This window comes from Mastigoproctus giganteus, chromosome 7 (assembly GCF_048544385.1).
Source record: "Mastigoproctus giganteus isolate SK-2022 chromosome 7, ASM4854438v1, whole genome shotgun sequence".
Classification (NCBI taxonomy): Eukaryota; Metazoa; Arthropoda; class Arachnida; order Uropygi; family Thelyphonidae; genus Mastigoproctus; species Mastigoproctus giganteus.
The window spans coordinates 22125457-22138686 of record NC_143581.1 but is presented as its reverse complement, the minus strand read 5'-3'; the positions used below and the strand labels follow the sequence as shown (position 1 = coordinate 22138686).

At 34.7% G+C, this 13230-nt stretch overlaps 1 protein-coding gene across 1 annotated transcript in view; it reads right to left on the bottom strand.

Annotated features, from left to right (window-relative positions):
• Positions 1-13230, bottom strand: part of LOC150082636 (L-fucose kinase-like) — a 162397-nt gene that overhangs the window by 35659 nt on the left and 113508 nt on the right. The window contains exon 21 of the mRNA XM_090377884.1: positions 2795-2829. Within this exon, the coding sequence (XP_090234010.1) occupies positions 2795-2829 (35 nt within the window). The remainder of the gene's footprint in view (positions 1-2794; positions 2830-13230) is intronic.

Below are 13230 nucleotides of genomic sequence, written 5' to 3'. Positions count from 1 at the left end.
GAAGTGTTAATATTTGAAACATAAATTATCTGAATTTCTTATGGCATTTAGAATGACAAAGTTTTTAGAAGACAATGGTTTTAGATACAAAGACCTTGGTTTTACTTACCACTGTTTAAATTTTTCATTATTTATACATATTTTACTGCACCCATCCTACATTTCTCTACTCTCCCTCATTTCCATTTGTTAAAGTTCCATCATCAACAGCTGTTCTGAAATTTCATTTGGCTGGTACTTTGCTATTTACTTCAGCCCAGATTTATATTCTTTCATTCCTTCTCTTTTTTTCAGTTGGATGCGAAATAGCAATTTTCCTTCTGGATGTTTATTTTTCCTATATATATTTCAGCTTAATTTCATTTTCATTTCAATTTCATTCAACAGTGAGGTAATTCCAGGTTCAATCATAATTCGGATGTAGCATAGGGGGGTGATTATCATTTGACACAGCTTATTAAGAGTTAAGCAATGATCAAAATATTGTGTCACAATGATAACAGCCTATGGTATATTCAAATTATGACCATTCCTGGAGAGGTGATTTACAAATTGACATCAAATTTATATATTTTTATGAATTACAAAAATATATTTGCAGGTGAGTCTGCAGTAAAAAGTACAATGCTAGCGATCATTGCTAATATAATTAATAAAGATCATTATGTGACAGGTTCTGAAGTATTGTAAACATATTTTAAATATTAACAAGGTGATGCTTAATCTGAGTGTATAACAAAATTTTAGTTTTATTAAAACATACTAGAAGGGTCAAAACCCTGAAACATAGAAGGGTTAAAACATAAAGAACATTATGTGACAGGTTCTGAAGTATTGTAAATATTCTAAATAATTTAAATATTAACAAGATGACACTTAACCCGAGTGTATAACAAAATTTTAGTTTTATTAAAACATACTAGAAGGGTCAAAGCTCTGAAACAGACTAGAAAGTATAAAGTCATGAAACATACTAGAAGGCAAAAAGAGGCTTTGTACCTCCTAGTATGGTTCAATAAAACTAAAATTTTGTAACATGTGGGTTGAGTGTGTCTCCATTCAAAATACTTCCTAAGCTACCATTTCATGGAATTTCATGAAAATAGTTATTTTTTGGTCATACTGCCCAAAAGGCAGGTCCTTAACATTAGAATTTATACAGGCTGCATGCGATGGTTCCAATTTTATTTTATTTTGTCTTTCCATTTTAATTTCTGTTCATTCTAAAATATTATTTAGCCTCCAGTCCTGCCCTACATCACATTACAGGTGCATGGGTTAATTACCATAGACCTTAAAAGTTTTCCTTCCTTTGACATCACAAAGTTTTCTGTTTTTGAAGTTTTAGTTTATTTTCTGAACATCTTTATTAAGTAAACCCACAGGCCCTGGAATACTGGGCTCTTGACTGAATGAATTATCTCATATCAGTAGAGCTATATAGATAGGACTTTAGACAGTTAGGTAAAATTTCCTAAGTTTAATTATATATCAAAAATTCTTATCTTAATTTAAACATACTTTTATTTATTTTTCTGTGGGCATAATTAATTTTAGATTTATTCTTTGGATGCATACCACACTGTATAAATACTTCCAGCAAACTCTCTATGCAGAAAGTACAAATTTCCTTTTCTCTCTCTGTTGGGTAACAAACAAAATGCTAATTTAATGTAATGCTCTCTCCTAGTGGAATGTGTAATAGTTGATAATAGTATTTTTGCCAACTATTTATATGGCACAATAACTAAAGTTCTAAATGAATAAATTCTGATGTTTTCCATAAAAATTTCATATCAATATCATAAATATAAATTTACTTTCAATTGAATATAGAAGATTTTCTAAATGTGTAGCATTTTGAGTAATGATGATAAAGTATCACTGTTTCTTGCAGCGAAATCTGATAACACTGGCCAAAGTTTTTTCTTGGAATTATAAAAATTGAATTATTTATATCTTTCATATTAAAGTTTCCAGAGTGTGGGATTATTTTTATTTCATATCTCAAAATCTATAAAAAAGACAAATTAATTAGCCATTTCACTAAATATAAAGTGACATTGTTTTGGGCACTATTCCAAATTATAACTCAACTTGTATTTTATGTCATACTGCCCAAAAGGCAGTCTGATACTAAAAAGAGTATCAGACTTTTCCTAGAAAAGGAACCAGCAGTTGGGTACAAGTTACAGGCCATGTTATAAAAATTTTTCCAATGGTGAAATGTAAGTTACTTATAGGATTATGGGATCGCAATAATCTTTGTGCACAGATTATATAAGCCATGTCCCACTTAAAATATTCATATTCTATTAAATTTAACTAATTCTTCAATAATGAATATTTTCCATCAATTTTTATTTAGATTTATTGTTTTAATGAAAATTTACAAAAATGCAGTCATATTTCTAAACAAATTTTAAAAAATACCAAATTAAAAATTAAAAATTAATTAATAAAAAATTGAAAAATACCAATTAAAACACCGAAAAATAAAATTAAAACTGATCAAAAATAATAACTTAATTTTAAGCTTAATTTTTAACTTTCTAACTCATTACTATCTAAGTCTGCTATTTCTTCATATATAAAACTTAGCTCTAAAGAACTCTAGAACTGTATTTATTCTTGTAGAGTAGTATTAAAATGGAAGATTTCAATGAGTTTAATGATCTTCAAAGCAATCAATAAATAACTTACAGAGACATTAAAATTTTTAAAAGTAACAACCAAATTTTAAAAGAAAAAACAAAAGTTTTCTCTAACTAGTAAGTTAAGAATGGTAACTTACTCTGATTTTCTACATGCCTGAGCTCCAATTGGTTTCTGCAGAATAAAAATTGAAATCTGTTGTTAATTTAAAACAAATTTTCTATTGTTAGGAATGTTTATGAAAGATAAATGCAAGAAAAGGAAGTTTTGCACCAATTTAAAAACAATAGGATGGCACTTTGGAAGAAACCTATATTCAATAAAGAATGCCAACTGCTAATAAAACAGCTCTAGGAAGAAGACAATTTTTTTGAACCAAATATCTTTTTGTTAAAAAAAAAAGGCTTCCTCCTTTGGATAACAATTACTCATGTGAGTTATTAAATTCTAAAAGAAACATTTATAGGTAAAAGTAACAGATGAAAGTGTGAGTGTGTAATAGTAATAAGTACCTTCCAAAAAGTATCTGGACACACTAGCCATCATTGTTGCTCACTTCAAGTGGTGTATTGGCTTTCCTTTGGCTGATATAACACACTCCACTGTTCTGGATAGGCTTTCCACCAACAAATGATACTTTGCAGTGAATATAAGCCAACATAATCCTAAAGTAACCAATGTGGGATGTGCTGATCTGGCCCTCAACCAACATTTCAGTTCATACCACCAGTGTTCTATAAAGCTCAAAGTGGAACTCTGCCCCAGCTATTCCAACTACTGTACATTCATGGTCATAAACCATTTGTAAACAGTGCCAGTGGTATGGCATGGGGCATTATCCTGTTGAAAAAAACATCAGTCTGTAACAAAGAGCTACCACATTTTAAGGAGTATAAAGTATAGCAACGTCCAAAATGTTAAGGTAGATATCAAAGAAAGAAAGTTAGTCGGTCAGTCAGTCAGCTTGGCTCTGTGTGCTATGACAAGAACAACCAGATAGTGCAGCTCATATGCCATCCTTTATATCATAGGTTTCCAAACTTATTTGTCCTACCACCCCCTTTTCAGAAAAAAAATTACTCAGCGCCCCCCCTGGAAATCTAAGATATACCTACGTCTTAAAACATAGTAAATACCTACATCTTAAAACATAGTAAATAAAGATGTTGTAAATAAGACACCTTGAAGCTTGAAATTATAAAATTATTTATTAAAATCAACCATAGTAACATTCGCATTACACACAGAAAATTAAGATAACGAAAGATAATATGAAAATAAAAATTACAAATAACATTAAAAATGATCCTAATGAGAAGGATGAACCTGATGCGCTGCTATCAATGTATTAATCCTCGGCTCTATTTTTGTCACCAGTATTCTTAAATCACCACGATTCGCTATTTGCAGTTGGTTTCTTTTTTTTGTTAACAAATTTGTGATCGCACTAAACCCACGTTCCACTAAATATGATGAAGGAAATGCAATTAAAAACTTTTGTATTATAGCCCATAATCCAGGATAAATTGTAGGTATCTGCTTTTGCAGCCAGAATTGTTGGTAGCCATCTATGAATTTAAATTTCAATTCTTCATTTGTTGTTACATCTATCAGTTCTTCTTGTAATTTTGGAGATTCTTCTGTGTTTGTACTTGAAAAAGGATTCAGAACCCAATCAGGTATGTTCATTTTTAAAATATCTTCAAATCATTGATTGAAGTCAGAATGGAGAGCATCCAAGTGCTGACACTAAGTAAGTAAGTCTTCATCATATTTTTCTACTGTTGATAAATTTGGAAACTGGCTGAATTCCCCTCGTCCTAAATTTTGTTTGTACAGAAGAAGTTTTGCCACAAACGTAGAAATAACAGCTTTTGTTTTTATTAAATTCAGCTCATTAAATTTATTAAACAAGTCTGTCAAATAAGCTATGTCATTTTTGGAATCAATCAAGTTGGCTCATAAAGCATCGACTTTGTTTTCTAGAAACTCTAGCATGGAGTTAAAGAGATTATAAAACCGATTCAAACAGGTACCTTTTGACAGCCAACGAACTTCTGTATGAAGCAGCAAGCGATTGCATTCTTCATCGTTTTCAATACAAAGTTGTCTAAACAATCTGTCATTCAATGAATTGATTCTGATTTTGTTGATTGCTTTAACGACGTAATATAATGACCTATGTAGGCGTTCACTCAGATTTTTGGCAACAAAATGTTGATGATGGATGACACAGTGTACAGCAAATGCATTCGGCACTGCCTTTTTTAAATATGCAAGAAACCCCCCTATAGCGCCCTATCATCACTGGAGTACCATCAGTAGCAACTGCCGACTGGGCTAGCCGGGTAGGTAAAGTGCCTGCCTGGCAACCCAAAGGTCGCGGGTTCGATTCCCGCCTCGGGCTGGATATCACGATGGTGCCGAACCAACCGGTTGGTTGGATATCCCGGCCACAATAGACGAAGGAAGCAAGAAAAAACCGGTTCCTTCGTGTATTGATCACATCATACGAAATAAAATAAAAATCAGTAGCAACTGACAAGATATTCAGGGGTATTTCTTTTTCTTTAAAAAAACTCTTCCAATGCATGAAATATCGATTCTCCTTTAGTATCAGTTTTCAAATTTTTAGAAAATAATAATTCTTTGCAAATTTGTTCTTCTTTTATGAATCACACATATGCTAAAAGTAAAGCTTCATTTCCTGGCAAAGTTGACTCACCAAGCTGTACAGAGAATTGGGATGTTTTTAAATATTCACATAATGAGTCTTCAACATCTTGAGCCATTTCATCAATTCTTCTTTGCACTGTATTATTGCTCAAAGAAATTTTATTGATAATATCAGACGCTGGCATGTGCAGCATAGTGCGTATTACCTCACTTACAGCTGGTACAATTAGTTCTTCACCAATAGTATGAGGTTTTCCCATTTTAGCAATCAGTAACGAAATATAAGAAGCACGCAACCCATCATCATCTTGTTTGAATGCTGTTGAAAAGAGTTTTATCAATGTCGGTTGTTTCAAACGTTTTTCTTTAAGTGCTTGAAAATAAAATAAATCCTTATCTTTTTTATCAGCATGAACTTTTGTCAAATGTTCTCGTAGTCTTGAAGGTTTCATAGCTTCATTTGATAAAACTCTTTCGCAAATCAAACACATTGGTAATATATTGTTTGTAGGCGACTGAATAGAGCCATAGTTCAAATATTCAATACTATATTGTCTAAATTTTTTCTTAGATTCAGCCATAATATTATCTGTAGAAAAAAATTATATAATTAATATTTCTCTAGTTGGAATCAAAATTCTTTGCAATAGTTGTGTTATACGTATTAGAATAGTGTCAACGACATCAGTGGTTTTTGCGTAAGACGGCAAAAGACAAACAAACTAAAATACTAATGAAACTAATAAACAGGGTTTTGTTCTTTGCTCAGCATTAGATATATTTATTTGATATTAAATTGTCAAATATCAAACTAAATTTATCAAGAAATAATTAATTAAAAAAATACATTAATATGCAATTAAGAATTGGTTAATAGTTTTCATTCAATTTTCCATTATTTATATAATTGTTCCTTATTAACACATGCCTTATTTACCAATTAACACGGATGATTCAATAGATAGAAATAAATATTAATGGTTAACAGTTTTTTTTATGATTTCACTCCTCTGATTTCATTAATAATTCAATAAAAATATTTTATTATTAGTAAACACTAGAAGCCATAGAAAAATACAGTAGATATGTAAGAAAATGTATAAAAATACTCACATGTAAATTGCTGTTTTATTGAAACAACAATAATACAATTTGCTTTGTATGTGATCCATAATCCGTAAATATCGAAGTTATCGAATATGAATTAAAATTTTTGAATTGAATACTATTACACTTGCACTATTGTTAACTGCTTGTCACACAATTCAAAAACAATCTAAACTATATTTCATACATGATGCCTATTTTTAGTATCGTATTCTCTACAAGTCATTACATGCACATATTCTTGCTGATGTAAGCTGGACTCACCGACAATGCCCGACATGCTTGCCTACCTGTACTTGCTTGTTCAGACCTGTCGGCGGACTTGACCACCGATCGGTTATAACTTGCATTTTGTGTGTTTACCTGGAAAATAATGTCACGCTATGTTACACAACAGGTGAAACATGTACAAATAGTTTTTCTAAATTTTCTTATCTTCTCTTCCTTCTTTATGCTTTCACTGCCCCCTTATTTTTATTAAATGCCCCCCAAATGAACCCAAGGCTACTATCAGCTCCCTTTATTGTTCTCCTGCCCCCTAGGGGGCGGTATCAACTTTGGGAAACAGTGCTTTATATAATAGGCTGAGTTGCTTGTTTATTCAGGAAAGTCCAACAGACAAGAAAACGGGAGTGTCCATAACTTTTTTAGAGGGTAGTGTATATGCTATTCATAAAAACACAGAAAAAGTTCCGACCGGGCTAGCGGGTGGGTAAAGTACCTGCCTGGCAACCCAAAGATCACGGGCTCGAATCCCGCCTCGGGCTTGGATCCATTGTAGCAACTTACCATTAATACCAAATTGGAGCAGAATGGTATTAAGGGTAAGTTGCTACAATAGTTGCTACATTGATGAAAATATATCAGTTGCATGATATACCTTCGCCAATGATATTGATGAAGGTATATCAGGCTTAATGTCGAAGTTTGCAGATGATACAAAGGTTGGCAGGGTTGTTAATGACAGTAATGGCAGTGTGCTACTGCAACAGGATCTAGATAATTTGGGCAGATGGACTAAGAAGTGGCAACTGAAGTTTAACCTTGACAAATGCAAAGTACTGCATATGGGTAGAAGTAACCCCAGAGAAACTTACCAACTGTGTGGTACTACACTTAATGTGGTAAAAAATGAAAAAGACCTGGGAGTAATTGTGCAGTCAGATATGAAGTTTTCTGAGCAATGCAGACAGGCTGCCAGGGCAGGTCATGGGGTTTTGTCAGTGATATATAGGAATTTTGCTAGCAGGGAAAAGGAGGTGATTATCCCTCTGTATAAGGCAATGGTCAGGCCATGCCTTGAGTACTGCATACAGGTCTGGAGGCCTAATTTTAGGAAATATGTAGATTTACTTGAGCATGTACAGAGAAGGGCAACAAGATTAGTGAGGGGAATGAAGGGATCCTCTTACCAAGAGAGAGGCTTAAGTTCTGCAAATTGCAGTGGCTGGAGACTAGGCACCTGCGCGGTGATCTGATTGAGGTATATAAGGCCTTGAATGGGTTGAGCATGCTGAATTCTGATGGAATCCTTCCACTTGTTCAGATTACGAACCTAAGGGGGCATAAATTCAAATTAAGAAAAGACAGATGTAGAATAGACACCTAAGGGGGCATAAATTCAAATTAAGAAAAGACAGATGTAGAATAGACGTGCGGAAATTTGCCTTTAGCCAAGGCAATCTGTCATTGTAATAACTGAAAGTAAAGTGAAGGAGAAATTGCTGAAGATAAACGTAAGAAAAGCACTTGGGTGGTTAATTGCTGGTTAATTGCTGGTTAAGTGGGTGGTTAATTGCTGGAACAAACTTCCATCTGTCATTGTGGAAGTTGATAGGTTGAATAAATTTAAGGATTTATTTAAAGATGTAACTACCATCAGGAGTAAAGGGGAGGGTTTTTGCTTTCGTAAAGGTGACTACGGTGAACTGAGACACTATTTAAATTCTATATGGTGGGACCAACTAATGATGTTACCAACAGCAAATTCAAAATGGATGCATTCAAAGAATTAATCTTGGAAGCTACTAGGCTTTTCATACCAACAAAGAAATACTGTTCAAGATTTAGGCCTAAATGTATATTAGATGAACTAATTAGACATGGGACAGAGAAGAAAAATGCATGGGATACATATAAATTAACATGTGACACAGAAGCCTATGACAGATACAAGCTAGTCTGTAACCAAGTTACAAAGGATGTTAGGCAGGCAAAAGCAGCTTACAAAAAATCTTTGGCAAAGGATGCAAAGAAAAACAGCAAAGAGTCTTTACTTATGTAAACTCTAGAAAGAAGGGGATGAATCAGATTGGTCCACTTGATATTGATGGTTCAACTGTTGATGATCCCGCTCAAGTAGCTAACAAACTAAATGAATATTGTGCATCTACATTCGCACATGAGGAGTTATTCAGCAAGGGGAATGCCAGAGGTGTATTCAACTCTGGCAGCAAGCTAGATAATCTTGTAATAACTGAAAGTAAAGTGAAGGAGAAATTGCTGAAGATAAACGTAAGAAAAGCACTTGGGTGGTTAATTGCTGGTTAATTGCTGGTTAAGTGGGTGGTTAATTGCTGGAACAAACTTCCATCTGTCATTGTGGAAGTTGATAGGTTGAATAAATTTAAGGAGGAACTGGACAGGCATTTGGAGGGAATAGTGTGATTTTTTTTTTTTTTTTTTTTTTGGCTGATGCTGCATAAGCTCATACACATGCTTTCTTGCATCACATGCCACTACTACTACTGCAAAAACCTTGGGAGGTGCATTATGGCCATAATGGCCACAAAAGCCGATGCGCCAACAACTATAAAAAAAAAAAAATAAAAAAAACAGAAAAATTGAAATAAAATAACTAAATATATTAGTCTGTGAAAATTATATTTTAAGAGACAGTAAAAATTAGATGGAGTAAGACAGGAAACTCTAAAGCTTTCACTCATCTTTTCTTATGTTTCTCAATTTCCTTTCATTTTATATAAAAGTCTGGCATTCTAGTTAAATCCCAACTATTGTTTTTGTTTGTATATTGTACACTGTATGTTTGATATTGTATTACCATATAAAACTAAAATGTTAGAAATACAAATATCAGTGCCGAATTCTAGTGCTGATAAAAACAAATATTTTCATTTTCATTACAAAAAATAACATGAACTAACAAATTTGCATAGTTAAATATTTAGCACACTTACAAATAATTTGTAATTATTGAAAAATTGAAAGGCTGTTAATACAACTCAATTGAGATTTGAAAGAAATTTTACAAAAACTTGTGAAAATAGGACAAAACTTGGCAGAGATAGTCTTATCTCCTGTGAAACTAGTGCTTTCAAAAGGTAACAGATTGTGAAATAAAATAAAAATGATGGGATACACTTAAATAGAAAGGCTGCAAGAATATTTGCTGTATACTATCAAGGCAATGTTAGGTAGATCAGAAAGCTGCAAGCTTTCGGGGATTCACAGACTAATAGATTAACAGTAGCCACAGGCAGAGGTGAAAATTATTCTTGCACTGCTTCTATTGGAATGAGCAGCAGCCTGGAAAGCAAGTTGCTGGGGATTTCAAAACCTACTGAGAGTCATCATGAAACAAGTAAATACATGGGCTGTGTTAGAGAAATTACAAGCAAGAACAGGTGCATGTATACCGATGCTAGGAGTACAGGAAATAAATTTGATCAATTTGAAGTGCTGGTCAAGACATCAAAGGCAGATATTGTTCGGATATCAGAGACGTGGTGTCACACAGATATAAGGAATGCGGAATTGAAATTTGGGGAATACAATGTGTACAGAAAGGACAGACATGATGGAAGGGAGGAAGGGTTATGCTGTTAGTTAAGAAACACAAAATCTAAGGCAGTGCATGCAGTTGATACTGGTGGACAGTGCAATGTTGAGTCAGTTTGGCATGAAATAAGCACTGGGAAAGCAAAAATGAGGATAGGAGTGTGTTATATACTAATGACTCTGATGAGTACAATGAACAACTAAACAGAGAAATAGAATGGGCCAGTAAATCAGAGCATCTTATAATGAGGGATTTTAACTTCTCAGATATTGACTGGAATTTGTGGGTTGGTCACTCGCATACTAGCAAGAATTTTGTGGACTTACTGGATGATTGTTTTCTACAGTAGCATGTTCAAGAGGCAACCAGAGGGAGTAATACTCGTGACCTGATTATCTGCAGTGATTATTCATGCATTTAGAATTTGAAGATATAGTAACCACTAGGTGGCAGTGATCAGAGTGTAGTGATGTGGGATTTATTTAAAGATGTAACTACCATCAGGAGTAAAGGGGAGGGTTTTTGCTTTCGTAAAGGTGACTACGGTGAACTGAGACACTATTTAAATTCTATATGGTGGGACCAACTAATGATGTTACCAACAGCAAATTCAAAATGGATGCATTCAAAGAATTAATCTTGGAAGCTACTAGGCTTTTCATACCAACAAAGAAATACTGTTCAAGATTTAGGCCTAAATGTATATTAGATGAACTAATTAGACATGGGACAGAGAAGAAAAATGCATGGGATACATATAAATTAACATGTGACACAGAAGCCTATGACAGATACAAGCTAGTCTGTAACCAAGTTACAAAGGATGTTAGGCAGGCAAAAGCAGCTTACAAAAAATCTTTGGCAAAGGATGCAAAGAAAAACAGCAAAGAGTCTTTACTTATGTAAACTCTAGAAAGAAGGGGATGAATCAGATTGGTCCACTTGATATTGATGGTTCAACTGTTGATGATCCCGCTCAAGTAGCTAACAAACTAAATGAATATTGTGCATCTACATTCGCACATGAGGAGTTATTCAGCAAGGGGAATGCCAGAGGTGTATTCAACTCTGGCAGCAAGCTAGATAATCTTGTAATAACTGAAAGTAAAGTGAAGGAGAAATTGCTGAAGATAAACGTAAGAAAAGCACTTGGGGTGGATGAGATCTATCCAGTAATATTAAAGGAGGCGGCAAAGGAAGTAAGCAAAACCTTAGCCATAATTATGAGAGCTTCCCTGGACTCAGGGTGGACTGGAAATGTGCAAATGTGACCCCAATCCACAAAGGAGGAGGAGGATCAAAGGGAGACAGGTAATTACAGACCTGTTAGTTTAACTTCTGTTCCAGGGAAATTAATGGAGGCACTGGTTAAAGAAGAGAAGCACTGCGGGATCATCTTGACAAGATTTCAGTTATAGCTCGGACACAGTATGGGTTTGTTAAGGGGAAGTCTTGTCTGACAAATTTGATTGGATACTATGATGTAGTCACAAAGGAACTGGATGCAAAGAATAACTTTGATATCATATATTTGGATCTTAGAAAGGCCCTTTGATACTGTTGCATGTGGAAGACTGCTGCACAAATTGGAGTAGTGTGGCATTGGATGCAAATTGCTATGGATAAAGGGATGGTTGAGTGGGAGAAGACAGAGTGGTAATCAATGGACACTGCTCTTCGTGGACTAATGTTATTAGTGGAGTCCCTCAGGGTTCAGTGTTCGATCCATTGTTGTTTTCTGTATTTATAAATGATATTGATGATGGTATATCAGGCTTAATGTCCAAGTCTGCAGACGATACGAAGGTTGTTAATGATGCTAATGACAGTACACTGCTGCAACAGGATCTAGAAAAGTTGAATAGATGGGCTGAGAGGTGGAAAAAGAAGTTTAACATTGACAAATGTAAAGTACTACATATGGGAAGCAGTAATCCCAGAGTAACGTATCAACTCTGTGGTACCACACTGACAGTGGTAGAGAATGAAAAGGACCTGGGGGTAATTGTGCAGGCAGATATGAAGTTTTCTGAGCAGTGCAGACGGTCTGCAAGATTAGCTCATGGTGTCTTGTCAATGATATACAGGAATTTTTATAGCAGGGATGAGGAGGTGATTATCCCCTTGTATAAGGCAATGGTCAGGCCACACCTTGAGTACTGTATACAGGTCTGAAGGCTTCATTTTAAGAAGGATGTAGAGCTGTTGGAATGAGTACAGAGAAGGGCAACAAGATTAGTGAATGGAACAATGGGTTGTGCTTATGAAGAAAGGCTTAAGTTTTGCAAATTACAGTGTCTGGAGACTAGGCACCTGCGAGGTGATCTGACTGAGGTGTATAAAGGCCTGAGCATACTCAAGCCTTGAATGGTTTGAGTATGCTCAGTGCAGAAGGGATTCTTCCTCTTGCTCAGAATAATCGCCTGAGAGGGCATAAATGCAGAACTTGACAAACATTTGGAGCAAGTGGATGGGTGAAATAAGGGTGTTTTTTTTTTGGTTGATGCTATATAAGCTAGCTTTCTTGCATCATGTGCCTTTGCTAATGCTAACTAAGTACAGAGAAGGGCAACAAGACTGATGAGGGAAACAAAGGGTGCTCTTACAAAGAAAAGCTTAAGTTCTGCAAATTGCAGGAAGTGGAAACTAGGCACCTGTGAGTTGATCTGATTGAAGTGTATAAGGCCTTGAATGATTTTAGCAGGCTCAATGCTGATGGGATACTTCCTCTTGCTCAGATTACAAACCTGAAGTTGCATAAACTCAAACTGAGGAAAGACAGATGTAGAGTAGATGTGTGGAAATTTTCCTTTAGCCAGCGGGTTGTTGATTGCTGGAACAAACTTCCATCTGTCATTGTGGAATTTGATAGCTTAAATAAATTCAAGAAGTGGACAAACGTTTGGAGCGAATGGATGGGTAAAATGGGAAGATTCTTTTTTTAGCTGAATGATCACTAGGGACTCACATCTGGTGAGTATGAGCTTGGCACA